Source organism: Balaenoptera borealis (genome assembly GCF_965194805.1).
Source record: "Balaenoptera borealis genome assembly, chromosome: 17".
Classification (NCBI taxonomy): Eukaryota; Metazoa; Chordata; class Mammalia; order Artiodactyla; family Balaenopteridae; genus Balaenoptera; species Balaenoptera borealis.
The window spans coordinates 83,413,220-83,438,589 of NC_138876.1; the positions used below are offsets into that span (position 1 = coordinate 83,413,220).

A 25,370-nucleotide genomic window follows, 5' to 3' on the forward strand; every position below is an offset into this window, starting at 1 on the left:
TTCTTCTCCAACTGGACTTATGAAACATTTGTAGTTGTTTTTATAACTCAGTGTAAACACTTTTTAGGCAGTCAGTTCATTCCCCCCCACCCCTTTAAGGACTGAGGTGAAATACACACAACATAAAATTAACCATTTTAAAGTGCACAGTTCAGTGGCATTTAGCACATGCACAATGTTGTCTAGCCCCAGAATGTCGCCATCACCCCATCTGACCCTGTGCCCGTCAGCAGTCACTCCCTGCTCCCCTCCTCCTGGCAACCACCAACCTGCGTCCTGTCACCATCGGTTTGTCTGTTCTGTTCGTTTCATATAAACGGGATCCTACAACGTGTGGCCTTTTGTGTGGGCTTCTTTCACTCAGCACCATGTTTCACACGGGTCAGTGCTTTGTTCTTTTCGGGCAGTTCTTTGAGCATCATTGGTTTCAGGATTTAGTACATTCTCTTTCAGTGACATTTTACTCTCCCGCCATTAACTTGGGTGGTGAACCTACCAGGAACAATTTTATTTTTCAAAATGATGAAAGAATTCTTAAGTATGTCCCTTAAAAGAGGATTTCCAACCACAGCAATGAGCAAAGAGATTCTGGACCTCAAACCCCAAGGGAATTATGTCTCTTTAAGAGGCAGCCTTTTTGAAGAGGGGAAATCAAAGGAAGGAAATTGCCACTGAAGTTTCTTTCCCCAGGAGAGCTCTCACCACTGCTTATTTCCTGTTAAAGGAGCAAATGAGACGATTCCTCAACAATGACCCTCACCCACACGCGTCGACTTGTGCTGGACGATTCCTAAAAACTCCCTCTGCTGCACCGCCATGCCATGCACGTGGGTCACACAGGGTCTCCCAGGAGACCAACGCCCTGGTGTCCAAAGTCACAGCGGAGCCTGACCTCTGACCAGTCACCCTCACCTGTGGCAGGCCCTCCTCCATAACATGGGATCCCACCCTTGATAAAGTGCTTTCACAACAACCTCAGGCGTTACCCCTAGACTTATCAGTGAGGAGAACCCAGGGTCTTGAGTCCAAGGTGCACAAGAGGCGTGGTCCTCACCCTGCACTGGACACTGGTCTCGGGACCAACTTAGTCTCTATTCTTCCCACTAAAATTAGCACCAATAATTACTGCTCAGAAAGTACAAGCGTACACATTCAAATCTTGTTGAGGAAAATCTAAGATGAACCCAAGCAAACAACGAATGTCCATTCCACAAACACTTATTATGAGCCTCTCGAGTGCCAGGAATTGAGCCACATACAGGAAACACAATGGTGAGCGAGAAACGGAGCCTTATGACGGGCAGGCCAGCCTGAAACACTGGCCACGAGGCATTCTAATCCACAATGGTCTACACCATGCAGAGGGGCAAGCCCAGGTCTGTATGCCAGTAAGCCACTGGGACTCAGAGCTGAGCAGGTGGGACGTGGTGCAGGCCAGCTGCGGGAGCCATCCCAGGGCTCCTCAGACAACTGTTAACGTTTGCTTATTATTACTAAAATGTCACTCGAGTTTACATTACAATATACCCCTCTGGTGGGACACAGGTCGTGAGAATCCCACACAGCCCAGAGCACGGGACCCTAAGCAGCAGCTGCAAGAGACAAAGGCACCTGAGCGAGACCAGCCGTGAGGGCAGCGGGGGCTTGAGCACCCGGGAGAACGGGAGTGCTCTGCGCCCCTGGACCAGACCAACGGCCCTACGGGCAGCGGGCTGGGGAGCAGCATGGGGGCTTCGAGGGCCTTCTGCTTCCTGACCACGGGGTTACTTTGTAAGCATGCTGAGCTTGGCTTCTAATTTAAAGTTTATCAGTACTTAATCTGTTACCTTTAAAACAAAAGCTGGCATTTAAACAGTAACTATGAATCGGACCATTCTCTGAAATACACTCCCCTCGAGACGGGCCCAACCCCTCACTCTATCCTCAAAGCTGACCAGACGGACCCGCCCCAGGGGGTGAGTGGATGGCTAGATCAGGGGGCGTGTCCTCCCCCCCTCCTGTCCTCAGCCCCAGGCCCCTCCTGTTCTCTCCAGGGTTCCCAAATCTGAACCCGCCCTCTGACCTCGCAAAGCGGCTGCTCTGTAACTGGCACTCGCTGGTTGGTGTCTCTCAGGACCTCCCCCTGGCTCTCCTGCTGGTCCATGAGCTCTGGGAGAAAGGGGCTATTTTACACTTCTGGCATCACCACAGCTCCCAGGAGAGCGCCACCCACCCCCCTGGCCCCCGTAGCTACCGGAAGTTAAAAATCAGTGGTGATGCGTTCTTCCTTCTCCTGCCCTCAACTGCTGCAGAAGTTTCCAAATCTGCACCCCTGCCCAATCCCTCCTTCTATTTCAAATCTATTAAAAGTACTAGAGTAGAATAATCTTAACTCTATTTTCATTTTTATTACCTCTTCTTTTCTTCTCTCAAAAACTCCTAGGGGCCCCAATTTTCTCTTGGATCAATGCAGAATCCCTAAAAATAGGATTTAAGGCTTTGTCTAGCTGACTTTTTATTTCAGTATATTGTGGTTTGAGATAAATCCCAAAAATCTAGCACAGCAGCAACTAGCCAGGGGCATAGCACAAAGAGGTCCTAAATATTTAACGAATAAATGACTGAATTATACTTTCTCCTAATCCTACTTTTATGTCTTCACAGATAACATCTTACCAATTTGAGGGAAAGACCAGCCATTTAAGGCCCCATCACTTAAAGCAACAACCGCCCCGATCCCTGGGCAGGTCTAGTCTCCAGTTCAAAAGGAGGCAATTCATGGTCAAAGATCTTGTTAGTTGCTTCCCTGTCATTCTCAGCACTCGGACAGACCCCTCTGTATACGGTGAGTGCTGACTAAATGCTCTGCAACAGTCTTCTCCAGTACGTTACTCTTAAAGAGATCTAAATAAAATACTCACTTATACATGAATAATGTAGTTTAGACAGATTAGTGGCTCTTGTTTTAACAAGTAGGGACATAAGTATTAGCAGGACTTTGAATTGAAAGAGGTTCCTCTCTCCCGCAAAAAATATGCTAACTATAGTTTCCATACTTATAGGATTAAGATATTTCAGAAAATTTCTTTTTTTCCCTCAGTATTACCCTATCACATAAAAATAAGAGCACATAATAATCAGCAATAAAAACATAAAGCTCATACACAGAACTAAGACACCAAAGTAAAGTGAGTTTTCAGCCTGTCTGACCTCTAAACTGTTGCAGAGGCCACCTGGGAGGACAAAGGTCAGGGGACACGCCTCAGCCTCTGGACAAACAGCCTGGAGTCCTCCAGGGACGCAGAGAGCCAGGGAGAGGCACATGCCTCAGCAGTGTTATTTTAAAATGGTCTTTTCCTTTACATCCAGGATATTTTTCTGACTCTTCTCACCCTAACGAGTCAGTATGGACACACAACTCCAAAAAGCGGTCAGAGAAATGCAACAGACATGACAGCTGTTTTCCTGCAACTCTTCCCAAGGCGGCAGGTGAACAGGCTGGGACGCCCTGCACAGGCCCAGCCCCAAGGCCGCCAGACCACCCAAAGTGCCACAGGGAGCAGTGATTTCCGTCACTGTGACTGCGGACCAGATGAGACCGGGGAGCTAAGATTTCAAAGGCTCCACGATCAGCCCGAACGTAAAACTATCTTCCAACTGGCCAAAAAGTAATTTTCTATATTAGATATTGGAATTATATAATTATAATTAATCATTTTAGCTTGAATTCTGGGAACTAAGTGTATTTCGTTAAGGTTTATGAGAAATATATTTTGTTAAGGTTTATGAGAGTTGCTATGAAACACAATAATTTGGGGGAAAAAAAAGAGACAATTTGTGTTTACTGAGCCGTGGATGGATGACTGACAGTGGATGATGTCACTAATAGGCAATTATAACATTCAGCATTCCAAAACTATTTAATAATTTGTTTTGAAGAGATACAGCTTCCAAAAGAACAAAAAGACAATCTTAATATTTATTTGGATAGTTGCATGCCAAAATAAAGTTAAATACATAGGATAAAGAAATTAATTCCAACCTAAAAAAGTATCCAATACTTAGTCAAATTTTAGTCCAACTTAAAAATGGAATGGGTTCCAAAAGTTTGTAAATGAATTATTCAGAATAGTCAGTGCATTTCCCAAGGAAAAAACATTTCCTATGGCAATGTTGTAGACAGTAGTAAGGCTTCCAGTGTAACCCACAAAAACCAGATTAAACATTAGGTACACATATGGCTGTATAGCATCATGGGAGCAAAGCATGTACGTTATAGAGCAAAGCCCCCGGACCCCTCCTGGCTCTGTCAGTCCCCAGGAGTATTTCCCTGGAGTTGGGTCCCGCAGTCGCCAGCAGGAAGTGCGTCCCCAGGAGTGGCCTCCTCTGGCCTGCAGGACACCAGGACACCTGCCAGCTGGAGGGGCTCCGCTGAGGTGCCCGAGATGGGGAGCCCCAGTACCCCGGCGTGCTCAGGTGCGAGGCTGGTGCCGAATGTACGTCGGGGAGGTCTACACGGCCCCGGTGGGGTTAATGCCGTCAGGCCAACGTCAGAGCAGCACCTCACTTACCACAACTACACACGGTCTTTCCAGATGCCTGTGATTCTGAAACTGAGGACTACATGGGGTTCAGCCTTCGAAACGATAAGGTTCATGGGACCCAATTAAGCTCTCCAAATATCTGGGCAGCTCCCTGCCTAATCCATAAGGCAGTTACACCGTCACACAGCCTCCCTTCTGTAAGCAAAAGGACGCATTTGTTACGAGCCAAGCGTACATGAATCAACGCAGGGCTCACAGGGGGTCTGTCCTTCAGGAAAACAGGGTCCCGGGTGGAGCCGCCACCCAGCCGCACGGCGCCACGTGAGAGACAGATGCGGCACAGGGCGGGGCCGGGGAAAGCGGGCTGCGGGTCACGAGACACGCCCTGCGGCGCTCACGGTTTAGACAGACCGCGGCTGGAAGGGCCGGTACGCAGCCCACTGCACCCCACTGCTCTCGGAGCAGCCTATATGCCTATATGCCGAGGGGCTCCTCCCAAGGGCTCCTCCCTCAGGCACTGCTACAAGCTCAGACGTTGCTCTAATTACAACAGGAGCATTGTGACAGCTAAAATTACACGCTATTTGAGGAAAGAGGCTACGATGAGAGAAACCCAAATTCACCGTTTACACTAATTCTCTATGGGACTGGACCGTTCCACTGAAAAGGTTTCTTCTGCTCCCTAATTCATAGATTAAGATGCTCACTGGAATGGAACAACCCACGCTGGGGCCAGACCTATGTACCACCGCCACCCAAAACAACATCTAGCGTGAGGAGCCGCGAAACTTGACAGAAAACACGCTTTCTTGCTATGGAAGACAAAAAACGTGACAAATTAAGAGTTTTGCTTAAAGCTTATAAAATGCTTTTTCACTAAATTATATTTTCATTTACATAAACTGACTCATGCAAAGCTGCCTTATTAGTATAGATAAGGAAGAATAAGGAAAAACTTCAGAATTAAAATATATATATATGACATTTTTAATCCTAATTTTAATAAAATTGTGAATCACTAAACCTGCATAATTATTTTTGTTGTCAATTATAATTTTTCTCCCATAAGTACTTTATGGGCTCCACCCAACTCCTGGCCTTGTCTTAGAGGCAGACTCTAGGATCCTAGTTTATTGTCTTTAAAGATGAAATTACAGATGTTACTGTAGCAAACTGGATGCTACTGTGGTGTCCTCACCTTCCTCTGGTGACCTTTTGCAGAACCTTCATTCCCGCCAGCCTGCAGGACTTGCCCTCCAACTCCCTGTCCTTCAGGACGGCGCCCTCCGAGTGCACCTCACTGAAGAGTCCAAGGGCATCTTGCACGAGAAGGCAGACTCTACAAAAAAGGATCCACATTTGCTCTTTTAGGAGACAGTGTTTGATTCAGTACAGAGACCAGAAGTTCCTTCTCCTTCACTAGAAATCCACTGTAGAAATCTACTTCCATTTAAAACATTTCAAATTATGTTTTATCAAACACTAATATTCAAAGATATTAATAGGTATTCCTTGAAAATTATCACCAAAATGTTGCTAGCAATAATTTTTCTAAAATTTACTTCATCAGATCTATGGAGAAAAAAATATATTGAAATCACATACAATTATTACTATGTTCAATTCTTCTTGCAATATGATATTTTACACCCAAGAACACCAGGAAATATCCCTGACTGCTCGCCTGATGCCCATATGGTTTTAGTCTGTTCAGGAGTGATATGTAGCAGGTGGTACCCAGAAGAATGTCCTATCTAAAAGATATTAGTCTTAACGTTTCCATATGTGTGACATTATTTAATATGTTGTGGCTATAAGACATTTATATAGTACAAACTCATTTCTCATGGTTGACTGGAAAAAGAAAATTTTACACAAAAAGTAGGGTTCTGTGGCTTATAATTAGGTCTGGATCAAACTAGTGAAAAGCTAGAATACTTCAAAATGAAGATGAACAATGGTGGCCTTTGGATTTTACAAAAATGAGGAGCTGAGTTGCCTAAAGTAGAAAAATTAATGTTCAATCCTACTGACTTAACCTCAGGATTTAAAGGTCAAAAAGAAAGTGTGATGTAAGTTATTTGTTTCTTCCAGAATTCTGAATATTGTCCCACTGCCTTCTAGTCTTCCACTGTTTCTAACGAGAAGTCCCTTGTTACACGAGGAGTCACTTTTCACTTGCTGCTTTCAAAACTTTATCTTTGGTTTTCAACATTTTGACTATGACGTATTTGGGTATGTCTCTTTTTAGGTTTATCCTACTACAAGTTCATAGAGTTTCTTGGATGTGTAGAGTTTTCCAGTCCAATTTGGGCCATTTTCAGCCACTATTACTCCAAATATCTTTTCTGTACCCTCCCCCACTCCCCTGCCCTTCTGGCGCTCCCATTACATGTGTATTGGTGCACTTAATGGTGTTCCACATTTCTGAGGTTCTTCATTCTTTTCTCCCCTTAGAATATTTATTCGTCATTTGTGAGATTTCCATAATAGTGCAGAGATAATCATGGTATGTTTTAATTCTTCAAAAAGACTGAGTTATTAAAAAGTCTTCACAAGCATTTTTTAATTGCTAAAATACTCTGCGGTCATCAATTTGAGATTAAGTTTTAACATCCTATTGAAATTACAATCCTCTTTTCTTGGGGAAGAGTTTTAAGTTTGACAAAGGGCTTACACATATGTAATGTGTCCCCAATCTGCGTGTCATGTGCACAGGGGCTATGCTACTCTCTGTATGTTCCAATTTTGGTGTAAGTGCTGTCAAAGTAAGCACTTTTCATTCTGTCTTTCTCTCCTTTGGGCTGCGCTAGCTCCATTATTCTAGATCCAAGTCCATGGATTCTTTCTTCTGCCAGCTCAAATCTACTGTTGAGCCTATCTAGTGAATTTTTCGTATCAGTTATTATACTTTCCAACTCCAGAATTTCCATTTGGTTCTTTCCAGTTTGTGTCTTTTTACTGATATCCTCCTTTTGATTAGACTCTCTCATCTACACACTGTAATCTGGAGACATGGTTCCCTCCGCTCTTTGAACGTATTTATAATGGCTGTTTTGAAATCTCTGTCTGCTAAGTCCAACATCTGGGCCCTTCAAAAGCGGCTTCTATCATCTGCTTTTTCCCTCATGTATGGGTCATGCTTCCCTGTTTCTCTGCAAACCATGCAATTTTTGGTTGACAACTGGGCATGCTGGATAGTAAATTGTGGCAACTCTGGATCCTGACTCCTCTCGCCAAGGGTTGATGACGTAGTTTACTCACTTGCACAGTGACCTGTCTGAACAGCTTTTCCCTGCAGGCTGCAGTCTCTGATGGTCCTGCTCAGACTGTCTTCTTGTTTTATCTTTTCACATGGCTACCTAGAGGCTGTCCCTAGGTCAGTGAAGCCACTTACTAGTGAAAGGTTGTGCCTGAGCCTCCTTAGCCAGTCAGACTTTTAATCTTTACCACTGGACATGTGCGTCTTGGAGGTTGATCTCATAGTTCAAGGAGTGCAGGTTTTTGCCCTCATCCCTCTCCTTTGGCCAGAGCTGATATTTCCCCTCCCTAATCACACCTGTGAAGGTGTGGCCTTGGGCAGGTCACACGGCCAGACCTGTGTGCGATTTTAAAGTCTGGCTTCCCAGAGTTGCCCCTGGTTCAAAGCAGCCAACTGTTCATCTAGTGTGGTTGGAGGTGGTCCTGAGGCCTGCAGGGAAGTGAGGCTCGCACCCCGACCCTCCCATGGGGGCCGTGAGTGCTCCTGAGAGCACACCCTTCCTGTCTCTCAAGTTTGACTGTGATTCCAGGAGGGCTCTTGGCGGGCTCTTTTCCCTGATTCTCTCTGTTAAACTTTTCATTGCTCTGTCCTTTGCTTGTTGATAAAGAGTCAGGAAATTACAAGCACTCTCTGAACCGCTCTCCACCAAGATCCTCATTGTTTTCAACAACACTCTTGGGCATGGAATTCTCCCGCCATCTCATGCAGCCCTACAGAGCTCTTCTTCTTCGCCATAACCTGTCTCCCTCTGGGCACTGCCCCCTTTGCCCGGACTGACACCTCTGCTCTAGAGCGGGTGCTGGGGGGTGGTGGTGGCACTGGTCTTCTAGGCTAGCCTCTCCGCGTGGTGCATCTACCCTGTGGTGAGCTGGGGTAGGACAACTGGGCCAGTATTCTTGGCCCACCACACTTGGGGCTGAGCTTCTGCAACAGGGGCCTGAGGACAAGGGATGCTAGTGGGCAGCCCTCCTAGAGTGAAATGCGCCCTGGACTGGGAGTTGAGGGGAGGGGGTTGTCTTCTTGACTGCACTCCCTGGAGTAAAGCCTCAGAGGAGTAGTGGCTGGTGGGGGGTGGGGTGGGTGGGTCAGGGCTCAAGGGCCACAGACTCACTGTTCTTACTGAGATTTATCAGATTTTCTTGATTCCACTGAAGGAATGTTTCCCCATTTGCTGTATGCCTTTAGGACAATTTCCAGAGGCTTCACATGATTGTTTTTTTATAGCTTTCTCCAGTTAAAATGTTTGCGAAGGGGAGAATCCACTGTGTAAATAAAGATCCTCTGGATAGTTAGCATGTGCTGTGTAAGAAAATATAATGGCTCTTTAGCCATTATTTACAAGTTTTGAGAGTATTTGGAAACTCTTTGAGTTTGTAGACTTACGTGTGAGTTGTTCTTTTTTTCTTAAAAGACATCTTGATTTGCTTGAAGACAAGAAATGAGCCAAATACAAAATTACTGGGTCAGACACAGAAGCGCTTGATGTAGCGAGGTCTAGAGGGCTGCAGAGCCGCAAAATCAGTGTCACAAGATTCTGAGTAACAGTGGCACATATGGGGTTGCCAATGTACCCCAAACAGTGCCCTGGCCTTGGGGGTGTCTATTTATGTGCTAAACACAGCAGGAGTGCTGCGGGCCCAGGCCTGTGCAGGTGCCCTCTGAACCTCCCTAGGGAAAGGCCTGGCACAGGCAAACACACGATCCCAGGCTGTGGGATTATAGGAGGGAAATAACAGAGAGCCTGTGAGAAAGCACTGGGGTGGAATGGCCTGGCCAGGTGGTCAGGGAAGGCTCCCTACGAGAGGTGGTCCGTAAGCTGTGTCCTGAAGAAAGAGAAGCCCATCCTGCACAGGGGTGAGAGCAGCACACTTAGAGCAGAGAGCACAGCACACGCAGAACCTGGGATGGCAACGAGTTTTTCCATGTCTGAGACGCTGAGAAAAGGCTGGAAGGCAATGCAAAAGAAAGAGCAAGACGATAGAGGGAAAGTGGTAATGAGGGGAAAGACTATTTCCTATGTGGGTATTTCCATACACTGCTCTTGATTTAAAATCAAAGTTATGTTTATGAAAAATGTAAAACTCGGGGCACTTGTAAAGGGGCGGGGCTGCGGAACGGGGAGGAGGCAGGGCCATCTCCCGGGAGGGCCGCCCCGGGCGAGGGCAAAGGCCTGTGCCGGGGGCTCCCTGCGTGTGGGGGGGCCTCCCGGGCCCAGCACGGCCAGCGCACCCGCCTCCTGCTACGGGGCAGTCACGGGGGGCGCTCACAGGTGTCACATCAGACGCCCCGTTTCACAGAGACGACCGCTGGCACGGGGGGAGGCTGGCTTGAACAGAGGACTTTCAGAGTGTCCTCAGTCCCAGTGTGAGCTCACTGCCCTAACGATGGACACAGTGGGCCTGAGAAGTGCTGCTCACAGGCTGAGTTCCACTGGCTGATGTGTTTCCTTTAGTTTATAAAGTGTTAAATTTTTTAAAAAAATTAGTAGCAAATATTAAAAATTAAGGGATTTTATATAAAATCCGTTTCTTGTTTTCCTGCGAAGCCTGTGGCTCTGGCAGCACTGGGCGGGCCGACACGCATCGTCAGGCACCAGCCCGTCAGGCCATCCTGCGGGCCCCGCGCCGACCCCCAGCCGTCACACGCGTGCGTCCCGCTGGCCTCGGTCAGCAGGTGAGCCTGCGCGAGGGCAACATTTCAGGGCAGAGGCTGAAGCACACGGTCTTGGGGGATGGACGAGGGACCGGAAGAGTCCACCCTGGCCTAAGATCTCTAAAGAGTGAGTGGAGTGGAGAATGAAGCGCAGCCTCGGGTATGGGCAGCCCAGACGTGGGTCTCATTTCAGAGCAGAGGAGCCAGGGAATCCAAAGACCACTCAAGCGACTTGAGCCGGGAGGTCAAGGACGGAGCCAGCCGATGCCGGACCCGGTGGAGGACAGGGCTGGCCGCAGGGCACGGAGGGCTGGGCCCGGCCCCGCTCCCCCGCCAGCCAGCTCCTGGCGGACAGTCCTCCGGTGACACGGGGGCCGTCTGCGGACGCCACGCCCGTTACCTCGGCTGAGTCAGGCGAGATGGTCCCAGTGCCGCACGGGAGGCGCTCGGGCCCCGCCCTGAGGCAGCAGCGTGGCCGAGCCCTGCAGGACACCCAGCGGACACGAGCACTGTCCCTAAGAATCCCTGAAATACTGGCTGAGCTGCAGCCTAGCCACATGGAGACGAGGAGACCCGACATTTCAGGATCATGTCAGGGGTCGGCGCTCACGAGATGGGGTCCCGGTGCCGGGAACCAGGCCGGGTGCGTCCGTTCGCTCTCTGGCCAGGACGCCAAGGACACCCAGCGACACCACACCCTGGGCTGCTGGTGACGGGCAGCCTCGGGCTCTGGCTGCAGGTGACTTTCCACACACGCTGAACGCTGGCGCCGGAAATCCCACGCCTCGCCTGAGAGCGACACGCTGTCCTCAGAAGCGGTCAGCTTAGGTAAACGTTAGACCAGCATGCAGAGGACGTCTCCAGGGAGGAAGCGGGATGTTCGGGGTTCAGAGTAAGAGCCTCAGAACCACTTCGCTCCATGAGATAGAGTTTGCCGCTCAAACCTCTCGCGGTAACAGTCTGGCAGGCGAACACCACTTATTTCAGATCAAAGTTCCACCCACGCCTAAAACACTGGCCGTCACCAAATAAAGCCCCTCACCCACTTCCGTGGTTTTCGGCACACGGTGCTGGGCGGCAGCGGCCTGGGAGGGGCTGCCTGGGCTCTGTGGCGGGGGGACGTGGCCAGCTGCTGGGAGCTTTGGCTCTGGAACCCTAAATCCAGGCAGCTTTATCTGCTCGGCACCTAGCGAACAGCCTGCACCTAATCTGCACTCAGCGTCGTGGTTTCCTTCACCCACCAGGCAAATCCACTCTGTTACAGACACACTTAACCGACAAGAAGGTGGTTTTCTCCCATCACATCACTTGTCAGCTCTCCCGAGCCCGCAGGAGGTGTGTGCACCTTTGTAAAAGGGCTGATCTCCTGCGTGAAGGGGCTCAGAGGAACGTGCTCGAAGCAGCAGAGGGCCCACCGTCACCGACGTGACGTCGTCGCTCCTGACACCAGCTTGTGATCCACCTCGTGGTGCCGTCCTCACCAGCCAGCTCCCCAGTTTCATGGTAAGTGAAGCTCCTCTCTGGGTAAAGCAATGGAGAATCACCAACACCTCGCGTGGCCCCAGAGCCCTCGGCTGCAGCGCCTCGACTCCGTGCATTTCTGAGCCACGAGGGCAAGGCTGGAAGAACTGACTAAACTGATGCCAAGTGAAACCACACTCCACGGCACATGACCAGCAGCATACAACAATACAGATAAGAGGCGCACGGTTCCATCCGGCCACATCACGATGGAAGGGTAAAGTCCACCGTGCAGTTGATGTTTGTCTTTAAGAATATGCTTCCTTCCTGCTCTTACCAGCTGAACGCCCCATCAGGCTAGTGAAAGAACATCTTAAAAATTCTAAAAATGCATGTATTGTTAGGCCGTGAAAGCACCAGAACAAAGCATAAGAAATAAGGAAAACAAAACTGTTGATTCACAGAGGGGGTTTTAGTGAGAAGATAATCCCTCTTTGAAGCTTTAAATGCCCCTCCCCAACTTTTCAAAAATATTTACTTTCCCTCCTTTCATTCATTGGCTCAATATCATAGATACATAAGTTAAGAAAAGCAAGAGAGAAGCAGCGAACATGTGTATGTGTGTGCGTGTGTGTCTGTGAACGCTTGTGTTCCAAGAGAGAAGCAGACGAAGTGACATGTGGGATGTTTACACGAGTCATGGAAGCAGTTCTGAGCAGTCCACCAAGAATTCCCGGAATCGGAGTCAGGCCTGGCTGTTTTATTCTAGGTCAGTGTCAACTGAAGCAGCCTCTGAAGATCAACAAGGATCTTTCTCTCCATGTTATAGGCCCTTACTAAGCCCTAATCTAAGGAAGAAACAGAAGAAATTAGAGGACGAAGTGAGAAAAAGCAGCAGGAGAGAGAGAAAGGGGAAGAGAGGCTGGGAGGGGAGTCTGGACCTGACCCCGAAGGGGAGGAGACGAAGAAGAGCAGGGAGCGTGGAGGGGGCAGGGCCTTTCCCAGCTCCAAGCCGCGTGCAGACGGGAAACCAGATACAGCAGGACACTGTGTCCTCCTGAAAAACAAGCAGACCGCGCTCCTAAAGTAAACAGCTAATCCTGCTGTTTATCTTTTTAACATGAGATGTTAGCAGGATGATCTCTACTGCACAGAAATGTGGTTTTTATTCATTTAAAAAATCATATTTTCTCTTCGCTAAAATACAAGTGTGACATGGAAACTTTCTAATACCAGTGAACAAGAAGGAATAACAGTCGTTCTTTGCTAAAACGAACTTAACTAAAGGATGGCAAGAAGCCTGAGAAAGGCCTTTTCCACACTTACACTTCCTCTTTATTTTTGGAAAATACTGCATTGCTGAAATTAACCAAACAACAAACCCTGCTGCAAGCGTGGTCTTTTAAGGAGGACACACATAATGTGGACATAACTGTTGTGTCCTGCACTCAGACTGTGGTTACCACTCCTGGAGATAAGACTTGACTGGGCCGAGACAAGTCAGAAGAGGACATTTTATACATTCATACAAGTTTGCCTCCAGAACAAGTTTTCAAAGATACATAGCTACTCTTACACATTTTTGTTAATTGAAATTTCGACGGAGGGAAGTGTAGATTCACATACAGGTGTGAGACCCTCACACACTCTGCCCCTTTCCCCCAGTGGCACACTGTGCCCTGATCGACACAGTAAGACATCACACCAGACACCTCACAGCTGCAAGGCACCACCTGGTTCAGGTCTTACCCACCCCACTGGTGCTTGTATGTGTGTATGTGGTGCTATGAAGTTTTATCACCTGTGGAGGATCCTGTATCCACCACCACAAGGACCCCTCAGGCTGCCTTTTATCACGCACCTCCCTCTGTCTCCCTACCCTCCATCCCCAGCATCTAGAAGCCACTAATCTGTATTCCATTTCTAAATTTGGCCACTTTTGAAATGTTATAAAAATGGAATCATCTAGTATATGCTCTTTGGGTTTGAATTTTTTCCCTCAGCATAGTTCCCTGGTAATAATCAAGCTACTATGCCTTTTATTTTTATAACAGCTTAATTGAGACCTAATTTACATACCATAAAATTCATCCAAATAAAAATACTGTGGCAAAATACACATAAAATTTCCAATTTCACCATTTTAAAGTGTATAATTCGGTGGCATTAAGTACACGCACATGTTCTGCAACCACCAGCACTATCTAGTCCCAGAATATTTCCCTAAAAGGAAACCCCAACCTCTTATGCAGCCTCCCTGTTCTCCTCTCCCCCAAGTACCTGGCAACACACCGATCTACTTTCTGTCTCTACGGATTTGCCTGTTCTGAATATTTCACATAAGTGGAATCATGCACGTTGTGGCCTTTTGGGACTGGCTTCTTTTACTCAGCATAACATTTTCAAGTTGCATCCAAGTTGTAGCAGGTGCCAGTACTGCATTCCTGCTTGTTGCTGAATAATATTCCATTGTATGGATATGTCACATTTTGTTTATCCATCTACCAGGTGATGAACATTTGGGTTGTTTCCACGTTTTTGCATTTATGAATAATACTGCTATGAATGTCAGTGCAGAAGTTATGTAGATATATGTTTTCAATTTTCTTGGGTTTACACCTAGGAGTAGAATTGCTGGATCATGTGGTAATGCTATGTTTAGCTTTTCGAGGAACTGCCAGGCTGTTTTCCAAAGTGTCTGTACCATTTTACCAGCCAGTATGAGGGGCTCCAATTTCTCCAAATCCTTGTCGACACTTATTATTGTCTGTCTTTTTTATTACAGCCATCCTAGTGGTGTGAAGTGATAGCCGCTGTGGTTTTGATTTGCATTTCCCAGATGGCTAATGATGTTGATTATCAAGTGATTCGTGGCCATCTTCTTTGGAGAAGTGTCTATTCAAATCCTCTATTTTTTTTTTAATTTTTTAAAAAATTAATTAATTAATTTATTTATGGCTGTGTTAGGTCTTCATTTCTGTGCGAGGGCTTTCTCTAGTTGTGGCAAGCGGGGGCCACTCTTCATCGCGGTGCACGGGCCTCTCACTATCGCGGCCTCTCTTGTTGCGGAGCACAGGCTACAGACACACAGGCTCAGCAATTGCGGCTCACGGGCCCAGCTGCTCCGTGGCATGTGGGATCTTCCCAGACCAGGGCTCGAACCCGTGTCCCCTGCATTGGCAGGCAGACTCTCAACCACTGCGCCACCAGGGAAGCCCAAATCCTCTATTTTTTTATTTGGGTTATCTTTTTATATTGAGTTGTATTAGTTTTTATATATTCTGGATACAAGTCCCCTATCAGATATGTGATTTGCAAAAAGTTTCTCCTGTTCTCTGGCTCGTCTATTACTTTCTTGACAATGTCCTTTGAAGCACAGAAGCTTTTATTTTGATGAAGCCCCATTTATGGATTTTTCTTTTGTTATATGTGCTTTTGGTGCCATAGGTAAGAAACAATTACCTAATATATATGTTTAAGAAGATATTCCTATGTTTTCTTTTGAGTTTTATAGTTTTAGTTCTTAGGTTTAGGCCTATGATCTATTTTGAATTAATTCTCGTGTATGGTGTGAGGCAGCGGTCAACTTAACTCTTTTGAATGTGAATATCCAGTTGTCTCAGGGCTATCTGTTGGAATTATTATTCTTTCCCAGTTGAAATGTCTGTCTCCCTTGTCAAAAATCAGCTGACCAGGGCTTCCCTGGTGGCGCAGTGGTTGAGAATCTGCCTGCCAATGCAGGGAACACGGGTTCGAGCCCTGGTCTGGGAAGATCCCACATGCCGCGGAGCGACTGGGCCCGTGAGCCACAATTACTGAGCCTGCGCGTCTGGAGCCTGTGCTCCGCAACAGGAGAGGCCGCGATAGTGAGAGGCCCGCGCACCGCGATGAAGAGTGGTCCCCGCTTGCCGCAACTAGAGAAAGCCCTTGCGTGGAAACGAAGACCCAACACAGCCATAAATAAATAAAAATAAATAAATTAAAATCATCCAGAATCTTATTTAAAAAAAAAAAATCAGCTGACCATAAATATAAGGTATTATAAATTTTAAAAGAACATATACATCATGCCAGTGATATCTAAAAAAATAATGAAGTATATGAGTGTAGGTCTTAAAAAGAAAGGAAGAGTCTGAACTCACCAAAGGAGAGGATTTAATCAGAGTTTTGGTCTATCATTAGCAAAGAGTTGTGTAAATGCATCTATTCTTCCCAGGATATACAGACTAAAGTTGCTGCTATATTTATTTAGGTCCAATGAATACTGAGCAAGGGTAACTGGCCAGAATCTCCTCTAATCTAGTTCTATTCCTTTACCATCAGTCCTGCAGAGGACTCCTAAAGCTCTGTGTCTTCTGGTCCAAACCTGTGGCTCTTCCTGCGTGTTCCCTCTTTGTGTAACAGGGCCCCACCATTCTCCTGGTCACTCTCTTCCAAAACTTGAGAGTGATCTTTATTTCCTTTTTTCACATCCAGTTGCTGCAGCCAATCCATTTGCTCCATATTTATCTTTTTAACATCATCCGTCCTTCTCATTCCTGTTTTGCTATCTTGTTCTGCTTATTACATGGATTAGACAGGTGTTTCCCAACTGATCGCTTAACCTCATTCTTCCCTCTAGCCACTCCTGCAGGTTGCTGCTAAAGTGATCTTTCTTAAGGGACAGAGTTGGTCATGTCACTCAACTAGTCACGGGCCTTCCAGGCACCCCAGTGACTCCTGCGTGTCTCCAGATGCACGCATGTGTGAGTCCAAGACCAAGCTCCTGCAGCCTCAGCCCCACCTGAGACCTGGCTCCCATTACTTCCTCTAAACGAAGCTTATGTTCCCTACCACCCCACTTGTCTAAGGATGCTCATTTTTCAAAGTCAAACTCAAATTCCATTTCTTTCACGATTTTTCTCATTCCATAGTGTAAACACGTCTTCCTTTTCCTTTGTATGCAAAATGGTTTATGTTTTGCCTTTATTTTAGTTTCTATCACATTCTACTCTATCTTATAAAAACTTGAGTAGATCTTTTCTCTCTCCTTTTTGACTGGAAGTTTCTTGAGGATGGGATCATACTTTTTATTCCCTATGTACCCATCGCAGCCCTTAGCTGTGCATTATAGATGATCAATATGTGCTTGGTGCACCACGTTGAATTAATTGACAGGCATTTATTCAGGCTTCATAGGAACAAAAGGTATAAGAAGTAGTTCCTACTCTTATGGACAAGAATCAGTATTAAAATGCTTTATGCAGGTAATTTACAAGGTGAGATCTTTACCTTGCTACAAAGGATAGGAGTTTCAGTGTCCTGGTCAAGTTCTAAATTAGAACAAGATAAACGAAGGGAAAAAGGGATCTTAGCTAAGAAAGTTTTTATTCAAAATGTGCCAAATCAACTGAGCAGCCCTGGGGAGACTGTGGCCTTGTTTTCTCTCATTTATCCCCTAATCACTCTCAAACGAGGGTCATTTGGTGTTCCCACTTTTCCACGGCCATCCACCACTGCACCTGCACAGCCCAGGGTCTGTGATGGAGCGCACAGTAAGGAAGAAGGCGCCCAGGTGGGGCACATCGTTTGGGAGTGCCGAGGTGCGTCACACATCCTATGGCTTTCCCTGGATCGCCACATGGCATGTTGACCAACCAAGAGTGATCACAGCCTTTCTCAACCAGGGCCCTCTGTGGGGGATGAAGCGCTGGCACTCTAAGGCTGCACCGTATGCAACAGATCCGACCCTCCTGTGCATCTAGGTGGCACTAGTTACGTGCAGACTTGGGAGGAAAGAGAAGAGTCTGGAATATCCTCAGGGTTCTGTGGTTCAAGTGAGGGAGCCAGCTGAGAGTCAATCAACCTGCGTCGGGCCTCATGACGCAGCAGCAACAGCATTACTCATTCTTAGATGATGGGCTTCTGAGTCAGGGTTTCACACTAGAAGCTGACTAACTGGCCTAGAAACCGGTCCCGTCTAATGCAGCAGCTTGTAAATCATCTGTGTTTATGAAGCAGAGGTACATGTTCTACCTGCTCTGACCTTACCAAATAAAACACAAACTACCTCGGCAAAAGGCATCCATGAAAGGCTTTCTTCTTTTTCAAAGATCAATGTTGATTTTGTTAAGTTCTCAGTCCTAAGAACACAACATCCATGACTGAGCAGCAGTAAATTGTTTTAGGATATTTGATAATGACATAATTTCAATTTCAAAGACTAAACCACATTCAGTTTACCGTACTCGAGAGAGCAGACAAGGGATCACTTTCAGAAGACAACTTCATTTCAGAGAGAAGGAAGGTCCTCAGGTATGAATCTACCTCGTGGCAGGACTGTGTGCCGCACCTGACTCTCCTCCCAGCCTCAGCGTCCCCCCTGGCGGGGCGCCAGGGCACCCACGGCCCAGTCCCACCCTCAGGAGCGCCCCTCATACGACTGTGCCGTCTCCACACACCAGCTCTCGCGCGTGGGCTAGCAGACGAGCGCCCTGAAAGCGCGGCGTGGTCCCCTCCCAGCTGGTGCTCCGCAGCCCACTTTCCTGTCGTCTTCGAGAAAGTACAGGCCTCACAATCTCAAATTTACTAAAAGTTCTAAATACAGTACAAAGCATTTTTTCTCCCTGAATCATCAGTGTCTTAGTGAAGTTCTAAATTAGAACAAGATAAATGAAGGGAAGGAGGGATCTTAGCCAAGAAAGTTTTTACTCAAAATGTGCCAAATCAATTCAGCAGCCCTGGGCAGACTGTTGTCTTGTTTCTCTCACTTATCCCCCAACTCACTCTCAAATGAGGGTCAATCCTACAAACAAGGACTTTCTCCTACATAAATAACCTATTTATGTAGGTTATTTGTGTATGTGATAAATAAATAGGTTATTTATGTATGTAATTCTCCTACATAAATAACCACTACACGGCCACAAAGGGGAGGAAATGAACACTGTCTACCCTCCTCCTAGCTCTCAGACCCGTTTGTGCTTCACTCGTTTGTGTCCATTGCGCCCTTTGCAGCAGAAGACAACTCAGAACCGCGTGCTGCATTTAGCTGCCATCCTCTCTAATCCAGAAGGCTCCTTGGCTTCCTTGACTTTCATGACCTTGACATTCTCCAAGGACACAGGCCAGTAATTTTGTGGTATACAAACTCTCACTTGGGGTTTCTCTGATATTTTCTCATAATGAGATCCAGCTCATGTATTACTGGTAAGGATAACCGAGAAGTGGTGCTGTGTTCGTCTAAGCAGTTGGCATGCTATTTCAGTAGGTCCCATTAGTGACGATGTTCCGTTTTATTATTTAACTGAGGCAATGCCTGTCAGGCTTCTCAACCGTAAGTTACTTTTTCCTTTTGAAATTAAAAAAACATTGTGTGGGAGATACTTTCAAACCACGTAAATATCCTATTCCTTGTCAAATTTTCAATTCATTCATTTTTTAAATAACTCACAAATTCTCATACAATGGGTTCTAATCCATAACTGTCATTTTGATGCTCAAATTGTCCCAGATTTGGCTGGTGGTGGCCTTTTTTCAAGCTGGCTCCTGTGTCTTTTGCTACGTCCCCATCACTGTTTGAGAACGTTCCTTCTTTCTGACATAACAAAATGTTCAAGGCGCAGCTCATATTTTCTCCCATCCCAACCTGGAATCAGCCATTTCACCAAGGAGCCCTGGTTTCTTTCAGATATTTAAAAGCTAATATCTGGGTGCTAAACGTGCTCATTACTACTGGAGTGTCACTGTCCCAGGACCTCGCAGAAGACAGAGCCGGGGAGGGTACATGCACACCGTCTCACACGTTAGCACGCGTTCACCTGTTTATTCATCCATGTATCCATCATGAAAACTGTGAGTCTACACATCACAGAGTGCATTTTAGCTCTCTCTTTGTACATCTGTAACTCACGGTACCTCAAACTCAACACGTCTACAACAAAACCCACCATTTTCCTTGCTCTCTCCAAGTCTGTTAGCCTCTTCAATTTCCTATCTCCTTTCATGGTACCACCAATTATTTTGTGGCCCAAACCACCGAATCCTTCTAAGATTCCTCCCTTTCCTCCACTCTCCACATCCTATCCTTCACACAGTCCTGCCGCTTCTACGTCTTGACTGATCAGGACACACCATCTCTTTATCCACAGCTCCCCTTGCTTCTCACATGGCATTTACAGGTACTTCCTCTTCCGACAAAACCTTCCAGAGGCTTTGAGTTGCACATAGAATAGAATCAAAGGTCCTGCCGGGACTTCCCTGGTGGTCCAGGGGGTAAGACTCCATACTCCCAATACAGGGGGCCCGGGCTCAATCCCTGAGGAACTAGATTCCACATGCATGCCATAGCTAAGAGTCCACATGCTGCAAGTGAGAGTCTGCACGCCACAACTAAACATGCCGCTACGAAGATCCCGTGTGCTGCAACTAAGACCCAGCGCAGCCAAACTAAATATTAAAAAAAAATAAAAGCAACCTTATATATATTAAAAAAACATTAAAAAAAAAAGAAAAAAAGAATCAAAGGCCATGCCATAGCTCTCCAGACCTTCTTGTGACCGGACCCTTGCGGATCCGCCCGCCCAGACCTTCGTGCACTGGCCTCCCCCGTCTGGCAAACACCACACAGCCTCATCTGCCTCACAGCCTTGCATGTGCACCCCTCTGCCGGGACACTCTCCCCAAACACCTCATGGCTTGTTCTCTCACCTCCTTTGGGATTTTCACTCAAATATTATCTTCTCAGCAAGGCTCTCCTCAATTCTTATGTAAAAGTAGCAACCGCTCGATCTTCACTATCCCTTTCCCAGGTTTACTTGAAGTCAGAACCACTATTACTTTCTTATATTGTATCTGTTTGCTGCCAGTCTTCTCCAATCTAATGTAAGTTCCACTGGTGCACAGACTTCCTCTTTTTTGGTCTTACGTATTGTTGTGTCCCTAACACCCAGAACGACATGTGACAGAGGAGGCACGAAAATACTTGAACGAATGTTTCCACGTGGCCTTCTACGTTATGTTATGCAGCGGCTCGATATTATATCATGGAATATGTCATAATTAAATAATCCTCCGCATACTGAATATTGAGGTTGCTTCTATTTTTCCATTATTATAGGCATTGCTACTATGAAGAATAATGTGTGCATTTGTGATTCTTTTGTGTTTCTCATGAATTAAATTTCTAAGAATTATTGGGTCAAAGAATATATCTTCATTGCTATATGTTATGTACTGCTTTCCAAAACAGTTGTAATGTTTAGAAATTCCAGGAGCAATAACTGTGTATAAAAAGTCCTATTATTTTCCTTATAATTAAAAATTTAAAAGTATACAGAGCTATGTGACAGTTTTCCTCCCCATTCTTGTCCTCCGTCCCCCTAGTTCACAGATAATGAACTGTTGTTTTTTACGTGTCCTTTCAGAGTTTCCCTCTCTCTCTCTCTCTATATATATATATACCTCCAAGGAACACAGCACATTTTAAACACCGCGCTGCTCCTTACTCTTTGTATTTAACCAAAATGTCGTAGATGTGTATCAGACCCCAGTGCTTCCTCATTCTTTTTTTTATAGCAGCACAGATAGACAGCTATGCAGTAAGTATCCCACTGTATGTGATTTAATTTTAACCCTCTAGTGCTGACCATTTAGGCTATTTCCACATTTGCTATCATAAACAACAGGGCAAAGAATAACCCTGTACTCCATATGTGTGCAGGTGTACCTGTAGGATATATTCCAAGGAGAGGAAGTGCTGGGTTAAAGACATAACATGCTTAAAACCCACGCTTTTGCTCAGGCACACCACGTGCACTCACACACACGCTCCCCACGGCCTCTCCACCCCGTGCAGCAACAACTGATTCTCCCTCCACCATTCAGAGCAAAGGCACATTTCCCCTCAGCCTCACCAAACAGACGTCACTCAAATTTTGGATTTCTGCAAATTTGATAAAAGTGTTAATCTGCATTTCTTTAATCATGAGACACAACATATTTTCATCTGCTTCTTGTTTTCTATGAACTGTGTGTTCATATCCTTTTGCTTCTTGGGTTGGAGGCTTTTTCTCTATTAACTTCTGTGCACACTTTGTTTATCAGAGAGACTGACGCTCTGTATTACAGATTACAAAGGCATGTTCCCAGTTTGCCATTTAACTTTTGACTTTACCATGCAGGTTTAATAGGATTTATTACTATTTTCTTTTGGGACCTTTGGATGTTAAGTCACAGTTAGAAAACTTCCACTTGAAGATAATTTTCCTGCGATTTCTTTTGAACTATTACAGTTTTAATTTTTATGTTTAAAATCTTTGTTCCATTTGTAATTTATCCTAGTGCGGGTTGAAAGAAACCGGCCCAGTTTTTTTCCCCAGATGACTTATCTATTGTCCTTACGTCATTTACTGTGTGGTTCACCTCTCCCCACTGCTTTGAGATATGTATATTATTTATGAAATTCCCGTATATATTTGGGATTTTCTCTTCTGTTTCATTGGTCTATCTGTTACATTAAAGGGGAAAACCCCTATAATTTTTTTTTTTTTTTTTTTTTTTTTGCTGCACCACGCATCAGGCGGGATCTTAGTTCCCCAACCAGGGATCGAACCCGCGCCCCCTGCAGTGGAAGCACAGAGCCTTAACTGCTGGACTGCCAGGGAAGTCCCCGAAAACCCCTTTACCTTTAGAAAGTGGCTTTCATTAATATCTGCTTCTAACAGCTAGCTGTTACCTATCAGATGGTGTTTTTGTGAAGAATAAAGGAGACAGCTCCCTTCTGGGCACAGGGCCTGGCTCTCATGTCCTCACCTCTCCTCCACTGCGAGCTCATATCCAGTTGGGTTTGTCCAGGCCAGTGTTTCACGGGCACCTTGATCTCAAGGACACACTGGAACTCTCGACTTCCACCCAGCGCCACCCAGCGCCGGGTCACCCGCCTCAGTAACCAAGCTGCCGTCAAACCAGCAGCCCCACCATCGTCCCTGACTCCCCTCCCGTCCATCATCGCACATCCAGCCGTCGGCACCTTTAAAACAGATCCTGAATCTCTCTACTTTTCACCACTTCCTCACCAGCACACTTGCCCAGACCACACCCTCCCCTGTCTGGATTCCTGAAATGGCCTTGTAACCCTCCTCGGGTTCCTGCTCTGCCACATCCCCTGTGACCGGGGGCAGCCAAAGCGCTCTCCTCTAAGCACAGATCAGGCCCACCCACCCCGTGCCCGAACCCGGAAGCCCCCTGCCTCCTCAGGGCGGCTCCGCCGTCAGGGCCCTGGGGCCGCAGAGCCCAGCCATGCCAGGCCAGCTCCCTTTCTGCTTCCTGGGGCACAGGAAGCTTTTCAGGCCGGCTCCGCCTCTTCATTCAGGCCCCTCCTCCAAGGGCTCTCGCCTAGGCCTCCCACGTCCTAGTCACTCCAGGTAACCCTGACGCCCCACCCAGGTTCCTCCGTACACAGCACGGTGTCACTTCCCACAAGGACAGCAAACAACTGTGAGCCCTTAACTCCAAAGAGGAGGGAAGCGACCTCGGCCTCCGCGCAGATCCACGCTGTGCTTGGCTGTGCTCTCACCCTCTTGCCAGCGGGTGGCCAGGGAGGCCAGCAGTGGAGGCTGTAATCCCCAGGGTCCTGGCTCCCTGGTGACCCCACGGCACTGGCTTGGCCATGACTCAGCGTTGGTGTTATCAGGAGTCACTGCCAAGGACCAGCCAGGACAGACTGAGGGGGGAGCCCACAGGTTCCAGAAATGTGAACTCCAGGGACACTGTGCTCCGAGTTTAAACAATGTGATTAACAAGCGTCTGCATGTCACTATCATGAAGGACCCCCAAAAATTTATACAGTTGAATAAAACATATCATGGAAAAAACCAACCTTTCATAAACCGAAAGGACGTGTTAGGTATTGCTCCACCAGGCCATGACAGCATAGAGCTGAACGACTATCCCATTTGGGGTAGGAAGGAAAGTCTTTCCATTTCAAATAACACTCTTCATTATTAATGTTTTTGAATACACAGTTCAAAGTTTTTTCATGGCAAATGCTTTTTTTGTATATAATATACTAAATACTTTTCAACTATGGAGTTGCAGCTTTCTCTAAAACAGAAGATCACACTTATAGAAACATGGAGAACACTACATAAAGCAGAACAGAAAATAAAGGGTATTGTATCTATTAATCATCTGCATATTAGTATTTTCCATCACAAGTAAGTAGATATGGGCTGAATGTGACTTAATAATGCACTCTGTTTAGGAGAAGTGCCCCACGGGTTGTGTACATAGTATCCACGTTTTAAGGCCTTTATAGACCTTGACAGCTATCTCTCTGTTAGATGCAGGCTGAGAAGACCAACACCGTGGCAGTTATTATCACTGCAGGAGAACAAAGTAGAACAAATGAGAGTATTCTAGATTCGATATGCCAGATTCCTCATGTATGAATAAGATACATTCCAAGACCTTTATAATTTCCCAAATTACAAAGCCTGGGAATATTTGTACATCTTGCCTTCCACCAAATTACATTTTTTTTAGAGTTTTCCATGAACAGACTCACATATTCACAACTGCTTTTTCAACCTTCACTGAATTTCCTCTCTTATTAATAACCGTTTTTAAAATGAGAAAAGCATTAACATTTTACGAGAGTTACTGTTCGTGAGAGGTCTCGGAGGACACAACAACGCTGCCCTGCCGGAGGTGCTGAGAGCGGTGGAGCAGGGGGCTGGCTCAGGGCACAGGGCCCTCCCCACGGTCACCGCTCACCACACCCGGGCAGGCCTGGGGGCCTCCTCAGCCAGGGCCACGGAAGCTGATCCGTGTGTGCACATGCCACGTAGGCCACAACGCCACGCTGAGCCCGACGCTGCCACGCAGACCTGCCACTGCTCTTACGCGCCCCAGAGGCTGTTGTCGTGTCGGATTTGATCTCCCCAGAGTACAGGCAGGTGTCCCATTTCTGTTCACCACTGAGCTAGACGCCGTTTAGGGAATTCATTCTTCTCACCCAGGTCCTGCACGTGCTGGGCTGGCAGAGGCTGAGACAGCCCCAGGGCTGGGAGTCCCCACTTCCGCGGTCCCTCCCCTGCAGGGTTAGTTTCTATCCCCCAGAAGCTAAACACTGACTAGCAGCTCTCAGCCGCACGTGGCACCCACTGTGTCTGCTTTAGTGCTGCCACATTTTAGTCTAGAGTTTCAAGAGCTATGAAACCTTAACACTATTACTCTGGAGCGCTAACTATTTAATAATCCCACTGCCATTGAGCATTAAATCTTTAAAAATGTCTCATCTAGAACAGGCACACAAGTAAATTTGTTGAATTGAATACGCCTTCAAATATAAAGCAGGAAAGAATCTATGATGAACTTTATGACGTCACAGGACTAAAAAAAATTCAGAAATAACACAAGTTTGTGCAACGGAGCAGCAAGTAGCACAGAGAAAAGTGGGAATTGATTAATTTTATTTATTTAATTTCTTAATG

At 46.5% G+C, this 25,370-nt stretch overlaps 1 protein-coding gene and 1 long non-coding RNA gene across 9 annotated transcripts in view; one reads left to right on the top strand and one right to left on the bottom strand.

The window, feature by feature from the left end:
- The window catches only part of SPIDR (scaffold protein involved in DNA repair), a 358,224-nt gene that overhangs the window by 36,536 nt on the left and 296,318 nt on the right, over positions 1 to 25,370 (bottom strand). For all 8 annotated transcript variants that reach the window (XM_082364143.1, XM_082364146.1, XM_082364144.1 and 5 more), the window contains one exon: positions 5,722 to 5,862. In XM_082364143.1, the coding sequence (XP_082220269.1) occupies positions 5,722 to 5,862 (141 nt within the window). The remainder of the gene's footprint in view (positions 1 to 5,721; positions 5,863 to 25,370) is intronic.
- LOC309615039 lies at positions 11,783 to 15,898 on the top strand. The gene is made up of 2 exons (XR_014236516.1): positions 11,783 to 14,791; positions 15,109 to 15,898. It is a non-coding gene; the product is annotated as an uncharacterized lncRNA (long non-coding RNA).